The sequence below is a fragment of the Oryctolagus cuniculus genome, chromosome 1 (genome assembly GCF_051225735.1).
Source record: "Oryctolagus cuniculus isolate XC-2025 breed Fujian yellow rabbit chromosome 1, ASM5122573v1, whole genome shotgun sequence".
NCBI lineage: Eukaryota > Metazoa > Chordata > Mammalia > Lagomorpha > Leporidae > Oryctolagus > Oryctolagus cuniculus.
Genome location: NC_142867.1, coordinates 60,505,250 through 60,512,751, shown reverse-complemented (window position 1 = coordinate 60,512,751; position 7,502 = coordinate 60,505,250). Strand labels below are relative to the sequence as shown.

The 7,502-nt window shown below is 54.9% G+C and overlaps 1 protein-coding gene across 4 annotated transcripts; it reads left to right on the top strand.

Annotated features, from left to right (window-relative positions):
- The first annotated feature begins 3,203 nt into the window (after positions 1-3,203).
- On the top strand, positions 3,204-7,485 carry SMPD1 (sphingomyelin phosphodiesterase 1). Of its 4 annotated transcripts, XM_002708758.6 has the most exons (6): positions 3,204-3,629; positions 4,074-4,846; positions 5,707-5,878; positions 6,123-6,199; positions 6,418-6,563; positions 6,726-7,485. In XM_002708758.6, the coding sequence occupies exons 1-6, from the start codon at positions 3,324-3,326 to the stop codon at positions 7,133-7,135; spliced, it is 1,884 nt and encodes a 627-aa protein (XP_002708804.4). In that variant the 5' UTR covers positions 3,204-3,323; the 3' UTR covers positions 7,136-7,485. The 4 variants fall into 4 exon arrangements, 3 of the variants coding, with proteins under 3 accessions (XP_002708804.4, XP_089167501.1, XP_089167506.1); XR_016218846.1 differs by lacking the exon at positions 5,707-5,878; XM_089311375.1 differs by lacking the exon at positions 6,418-6,563.
- Positions 7,486-7,502: the final 17 nt, after the last annotated feature.

Genomic DNA, 7,502 nt, shown 5'->3' with positions numbered 1-7,502 from the left:
GTCTCCCCAGATGGAAAATTTATGACAGTCCTCATTTCATGAAAGTTTCTGCTTTTTGTCACGTAAAGGAAGATTCAAGAAGGTTTCTTTTACATCTGTTGAATCTAAAATGCCTCTGGCTTATAATAATTTACGCCATTGCTGAAGTTCCACATAGCAGAGCATCAAGCCAGGATGCTGCATTCAAATTCCAGTTCCAACATTTACTAGGTAGCTGTGGAATCTTGTGGATAATGATAATAGTCAGCCCCGCACATCCAAGTGCTCCACATTCATGGATTCAACCAACCACAAACTGAAGATATTTTTTAACTGCATCTGTATTGAACATGTGCAGATTTTTTGTCACTACAGAATCCAAACTTCCTCACTCTATGTAATCCTGTCCAGCCACCTGCCAGACAAATGACCCCTTCCCCAGGATGTACTTCCCCTGACCTGGGGGCACTACCACGTAACCATCCCCCTTTCTAAGCTCAGAAGAAGCCTGGTGTCAGGGAGAGGGCTCTTGGAAACCTCTGCAGAGGCAGGGTACTGAAACACCTTCTTCCCCACCCCACCCCATCCCTTCTGGGCCCACTCTTCCTGAACAATGCCCATGGGTATATATGCGTTTTCCTCACCTTTTAAATAAACTTTATCACTCTGTATGTTGCTGCAAGGTGTCCAGCAAGTAACAAATCTTCCCAGGCATGTGAATCAATTAATTTACAAGCTTTTATTGGAATTCCGCTCCTGGGCGAGGTTCACCGGTCCCAACAGAGGTTGGGAGGGCTCCTTTTATAGATATAGGGTGTGGGGGTTAAAGGTTGAGGCAGGTCTGATCCTCATTGCTTGACCTTTAGGCACCTGTGGGGACCTTGACAAGGACTTTTCTTCCCCGGAAGTGTGGGTAGGGACTCTCCATTCCCGGAAGTATAGGCCTTCTCTCCTTGCGGATCCCAAAGCTACCAGTTGTATTTGCATGAGGAGTCAGAGGATTTAATAGGCAGTCAGGTTAGTCCCAGTGGAATTTGTGGGTGCAAAATGCTTTCTTCCCCCAAAAGTTATCATTAGCAAGGTCAAAAGTGCCTGCCCACTCCTTGGAAGCTTCCAATTTTACCATGAAAATAGCAAGGGAGTGCTGATTCCATCCTTCTGAGCTCACAGTTCACTGTAAAAACAAATTACCTATCCCACCCCTCTGCAAATAACATTGCAGTCAGGTCTTTTTGGTGGGTTTTGTCCTTGCCTTGTAACTAAATGTCAAGTTGATAAGTTTTTTTCTTCCCCAAAATTGTGCTTAAAACCCCAGTACCACCAGCCACATTGGGTTTTCTTCCTCTCTTGGAGCCCCCCTCCAGGCTACTCTAGCTGGAGGTCTCTGACTCCAGTAAATCTTGCTTTTCAGTACATCTTGCTTTTCTTTTTGCCTTGTCTGCTCGGAAATTCTTCCATGTGAGACAAAGATCTGAGGTAATCTTTTCTCCGTTGTTGTTTTACCTGTAGAATTTGTGCCTGTACTTAGAATGCTTCTCTAAGGCACAAGAGCCTGGAATAGGGATTTAGACCTCAACCTAACCCACAACAATTATTCACTAAACAATACAGTACATCAACTATTTAAATGGCATTTACATTGTGTTAGGTATGGTGACTTAAAGCACACAAATATGTGGGAGGGAGAGAATTGCATAGATTATATGAAAATACCGCACTACGGGGGCCAGCACTATGGTGCAGTGGGTTAACTCCCTGGCCTGAAGTGTCAGCATCCCATATGAGTGCCAGTTTGAAACCCAGCTGCTCCACTTCTGATCCAGCTCTCTGCTGTGGCCTGGGAAAGCAGTAGAAGATGGCCCAAGTCCTTGGGCCCTTGCACCCGCATGGGAGACCTGAAGGAGGCTCCTGGCTTCTGGCTTCAGATGGGTGCAGCTCTGGCAGTTGTGGCCAATTGGGGAGTGAACCAGCAGATGGAAGACCTTTCTCTCTCTCTCTCTCTCTCTGCCTCTCCTTCTTTCTCTGTGTAGCTGTGACTTTCAAGTAAATAAATAAATCTTTTTTTAAAAAAAGATGAAAAAATCCAGCTCTAATCTTAAAAATATGTGTTAATAATTATTGTGATTACTGTACCTTAATTATAATTTATTATTTATTTGAGATACAGAGATGGAGTTCACATCTCTGGTTCACTCCCCTAAGTGTCCACAAAGGCTAGGACTGGCCAGGACAGACACAGCCAGCAGCTGGGAACTAAAGCTATGTTTCCCACCTAGCAGGAACCCAATTCCTTGATGATGCCCACAGAACTGGGTTGTGGGGTGGAGAGCGGGGAGTCACCTGGAAGAAATTCTCAAAGGAAAGAACTGACAGCTTTGTGGAAGTTGAACAGCATAAGTTTTAACTGTTGTTCTGCGCAGAACTTCCCTTGTGCTGGTTTCTCCATCTGTGAAACGGGGTTAACAATATTACATCTACTTCTTAGAGGTGTCAGAATTGAAGAGTAATTAGAAGGTGCCTGGATTAAGTTTTTGGCACATCGTAAAGAAGGCAATACATGTTGGCTTTGTTACTATTACAGATACTCGGATACTCGGTGGAGAACAAAGCTCTTGTTCCCAGCCACCGCTGCTGTATGGTCTCTACTGCTCCTAGGTCATTTTACCGTCCGAAGCCTTAGATGAGCCGAGAGTTCCCGTGTATTTGGAGAATGCTGGATCAATAGTGACTCAAGGGCTGTCAAGGTGATTCCAGGGAGCTGGCGGCAGGGGCAGAAGGTAGGATGCGAGGAGCCCCCTTGACGGGAGCTGCACACTCACCTGGAGGATCCTCGCCTGGCCCTGCTCCTCCTCCCGCCTCCCACCACGCAAAGGGCAGAAGTCTGAGTGCACATCTGGGCAGTGCAGCCCCCCAAGAGCCTCGGAAGCACCCCCCCCCCCCAGCCACACAGATGCAGCGCCACAGCACAAGCGCAGAAGCTGGCGCGGTTTTGTGCGGCTGTGGCTGCCAGGCGGTGCCCCTGGTTAACCGCAGGGAGCAAGGGCCCGCCCCACGCCCACGCGGTCCGGGCCAGGGAGGGGCGAGGGAGGGGCGAGGGAGGGGCGGGCCCGGGCGAGCCACGCCGCTCCGCCCCGGCAGAGTTGACAGGACTCTCGGCGGCCGCCGGGATCAGCTGTTGCTGTTGCTGACAAGAGGAAGAGGAAGGGGCGGAGCTGCTTGCGGCTGACTGCTGAGCAATCAGCCGACTTAGAGAGAAGAGTAATCGGGTGTCCCCAGCGCCTCCCGGGCCTTGAGGGCCGGCCAGGGTCGGACAGGCGAGCCAGCCCTGTCTAGGAACCCTGGCAATGCCCCGCCACGGAGTGTCACCGGTCCAAAGCCACTCCGGATCTGGCTGGGGGCGGGGACTGGACAGGTCCTTGGGGGCCCCCAACCGAGGACTCCTTTGGATGGGCCTGGGCCTGACGCTGGCCCTGGCTCTGGGTGACTCCCTGTTTCTTGGGGCCCCCGCGGAAGCCCACCCTCTTCCTGCCCACGGCCATCCTGCACGGTTCAATGGCATAGCGCCCCAGCTCCGGAATGCTCTGGGGTGGTGGAACCTCACCTGCCCCGTGTGCAAAGCCCTGTTCACCGCCATCAACTTCGGGCTGAAGGTGAGTGCTAAAGGGGCTGAGATGGGGCAGGCCAGGTGGGAGCCCTGGGGGGTGAGGACTGGGAGGAAAGCAGATGCCCCAGGGTCTGAATGCATCCCTGATGGATGGAGAAGGTGGCATCTACAAGCCTTGACTGTTTGCTCCCCAGTGGGGAAACCCATGCCTACACGGCACCACCGTCCCAGTGGGAGCTTTGTGAAGTAAGGAAAGAGTGAAGACTGAGAAAGCCAGCTGGCCAAACGAAGGTCCTGAAAAGCGTGCTGCTGGCCACTGGTCAAGGAGGAAGCACTGGCCTGGCACTGCCTGCATTGTGCATATCTGGGAGGCACTTCAGTGGCACTGAGTCCAGCCCAGCCCCCGTTAGGGTATGGAGACCCAAGAGGTGTCGGCCAGGTTCCCCTACTGTATCTCTGGTGTCTCACCCCCTCTTTGCTCCCTCCACAGAAGGAGCCCAATGTGGCACGGGTGGGCTCTGTGGCCATCAAGGTGTGTAATCTGCTGAAGATAGCACCGCCCGCTGTGTGCCAGTCGGCCGTCCACCTCTTTGAGGACGACGTGGTAGAGGTGTGGACGCGCTCGGTGCTGAGCCCCTCGGAAGCCTGTGGCCTGCTCTTGGGCTCCAGCTGCGGGCACTGGGACATCTTCTCCTCCTGGAACATCTCTTTGCCTGCAGTGCCGAAGCCACCCCCCAAGCCGCCCAGCCCTCCAGCCCCAGGCGCCCCCATTAGCCGCATCCTCTTCCTCACTGACCTGCACTGGGATCATGACTACCTGGAGGGCACGGACCCTGACTGTGCAGACCCACTGTGTTGCCGCCGCGGCTCTGGCCTGCCCCCTGCCTCTCGGCCAGGTGCTGGATACTGGGGCGAGTACAGCAAGTGTGACCTGCCCTTACGGACCCTGGAGAGCCTGCTGAGTGGGGTGGGCCTAGCAGGCCCGTTTGATATGGTGTACTGGACAGGGGACATCCCCGCCCATGACGTCTGGCAGCAGTCTCGTCAGGACCAGTTGCGGGCCCTGAACACCATCACAGCCCTCGTGAGGAAGTTCTTGGGGCCAGTGCCAGTGTACCCTGCTGTGGGCAACCATGAGAGCACACCTGTCAACAGCTTCCCGCCTCCCTTCATAGAGGGCAACCACTCCTCCCGCTGGCTCTATGAGGCAATGGCCAAGGCATGGGAGCCCTGGCTACCTGCTGAAGCCCTTCGCACCCTCAGGTATTTAAGGTCCATAAAAATCCAGGAAGGAGAAGACAGGTGGATGAAAGTGAAGGGAGGAGGGAACCTAGCCATTAGCTCAGGCTCGAGTCCTCAGAGCTTCCCTGACCCTCTCCTTCCCTCTCCACCCTTAGCTCCAGCTGCCCTCCTTCCAAGGGCAACAGCATAACCTCTGCGTGCCCCAGCTCTGCTCATGTTGACTCTGGAAAACTATCTCCCCTCCTCTTTAATTCCCCCAGGTTTTCCCAACGTGCTCAAGCCCTGGTCATCTTCTGGAATAGCCTTTGCTTCCTACTCTAGTTCCTGTGTGTTTTTTTTTCTTTTATTTGACAGAGTTATAGACAGTGAGAGAGAGAAACAGAGAGAAAGGTCTTCCTTCCATTGGTTCACTCCCCAAATGGCTGCTACGGCCAGTGCTGCGCCGATCTGAAGCCAGGAGTCAGGCGCTTCCTCCTGGTCTCCCATGCGGGTGCAGGGGCCCAAGCACTTGGGCCATCCTCAACTGCCCTCCCGGGCCACAGTAGAGACCTGGACTGGAACAGGAGCAACCAGGACAGAACCCGGTGCCCATATAGGATGGCAGTGCCGCAGCGGAGGATTAACCAAGCCACAGCGCCAGCCCTCTAGCTCGTTTTTAACCTTGCCGGACTCCCAGGACCCTTAGCCCTCCGAGCTGTTTTTCTCTGTCTACAAGCCCTATCATCAGTACTGTTCAGTCTCTGCTAGCATGTGAGCTCCTCAGGGTAGGGATGATGTCACATATGCCTCTGCCCTCCACCCAAATACCTAGCACCGGACCGGGCACCCAGAACCAGGATTATGAACAAGTGTTCACATCCCTCATGTTCCCTTTGTTTCAGAATTGGGGGGTTCTATGCCCTTTCCCCACGCCCGGGTCTCCGCCTCATCTCTCTCAATATGAATTTTTGTTCCCGTGAGAACTTCTGGCTCTTGATCAACTCCACAGATCCCGCCGGACAGCTCCAGTGGCTGGTGGGGGAGCTTCAGGCTGCTGAGGATCGAGGAGACAAAGTGAGGGGCAGTGGTGGGAACACAGTGGAGTAGGGGCTGCCAGGGGTGAGGGGAGAGCAGGCTTCTGTTGAGCTGAAGCACCTGCAAGCAGAGAGGCTTGGTTTCCAGGCACTCCCAAAGCAGTGTCCCCGGGGATTCCATTCAGGGTCATTATCATAAGCCCTTTCATGTAGCCCCCTTCTCTCTGGCTGGCTCTGTCTGGACTCCTCAACCCCCTGATTAACTGCCCCCTCCCCACCCCCAGGTGCACATCATTGGCCACATTCCCCCAGGGCACTGCCTGAAAAGCTGGAGCTGGAATTATTATCGAATTGTAGCCAGGTAGGAGGAAGAGGTGGTGAAAGGGGGTTTGGGGGAGGGGGGAGGGGATGGAAAGTCAAAGGTGGGCGTTCCCTAGGGCATCTCCCCCTCCCTGCTGCCCCACTGGGTGGCTCCGCTACTGACTCCAACAGGCTGCAGAAACACAGCGTCTGGTCTCCCCAGATCTCTTCCTTCCCCTCCCCAGACGCTTCAGACCGTAACTGGTGTCTTCTGGCCAGGTATGAGAGCACTCTGGCTGGTCAGTTCTTTGGCCACACTCATGTGGACGAGTTTGAGGTCTTCTATGACGAAGAGACTCTCAGCCGGCCGCTGGCTGTAGCCTTCTTGGCACCCAGTGCCACCACCTACATCGGCCTTAATCCTGGTGAGTGAGGGGAAGGGAACCTCCTTTAACCTGGAGTTGGTGGGCTAGGAGTTCTGAGCCAGGTCAGGCATAGGGCAGCAAGGGGTGGGCAGGATGTGCAGCCTCTCCCTGGAGTTGCCTTTTATCTCCTTTCCCCTGGAGTCAGCCCTCTTTTCCTTGCAGGTTACCGCGTCTACCAGATAGATGGCAACTACTCCGGGAGCTCTCACGTGGTCCTGGACCATGAGACCTACATCCTGAACCTGACACAGGCAAATGAACCGGGAGCCACGCCGCACTGGCAACGCCTCTATAGGGCTCGAGAAACCTACGGGCTGCCCAACGCGCTGCCTGCCGCCTGGCACGACCTAGTGTACCGCATGCGGGGTGACACACGACTCTTCCAGACCTTCTGGTTTCTCTACCATAAGGGTCACCCGCCCTCGGAGCCCTGCGGCGCGCCCTGCCGCCTCGCTACACTCTGCGCGCAGCTCTCCGCCCGCTCGGACAGCCCTGCTCTGTGCCGCCACCTGGTGCCGGATGAGCGTCACCAAGACGTCCAGAGCCTGTGGCCGCGGCCACTGTTCTGCTAAGGGTCCCAGGCCCCAGAGCTGGGAAAGTTCACGTCTTAGGAAAGGAGCGAAAGCCCCAGTGTCGCTGAGATTCAGCTCTGCAAGAATGTGCGGTGGAGCCCGTCCCCGGCCGGAAGTACGCCGGAGAAACTGGCCCTTCTCTCCTGGAGCTGGTTTAGCTGGATATGGGTGGAGACTGCTCTGCCCGTGCTCGCCATCCGATTGCCCTGCGGCTGCCACCTGTTCATGGTCATGGAGCTCAGGCTTAGGTTGACTCTGTGCTGGGCACACCAGACAGGAGCCCTGCACTGCTGCTGCTACCTGATGTTGCTGGGCTGTTAAAAATAAAGATAGGAGACTGGGACTCCGGATCCCTGTGTGACTGCCC

Coding starts and splice junctions, on each gene's coding strand:
- SMPD1 (XM_002708758.6), top strand. CDS start 3,324: ATGCCCCGCCACGGAGTGTCACCGGTCCAAAGCCACTCCGGATCTGGC. Junction 3,630..4,073: donor CCATCAACTTCGGGCTGAAG/GTGAGTGCTAAA, acceptor CTCCCTCCACAG/AAGGAGCCCAATGTGGCACG. Junction 6,564..6,725: donor CTACATCGGCCTTAATCCTG/GTGAGTGAGGGG, acceptor TTTTCCTTGCAG/GTTACCGCGTCTACCAGATA.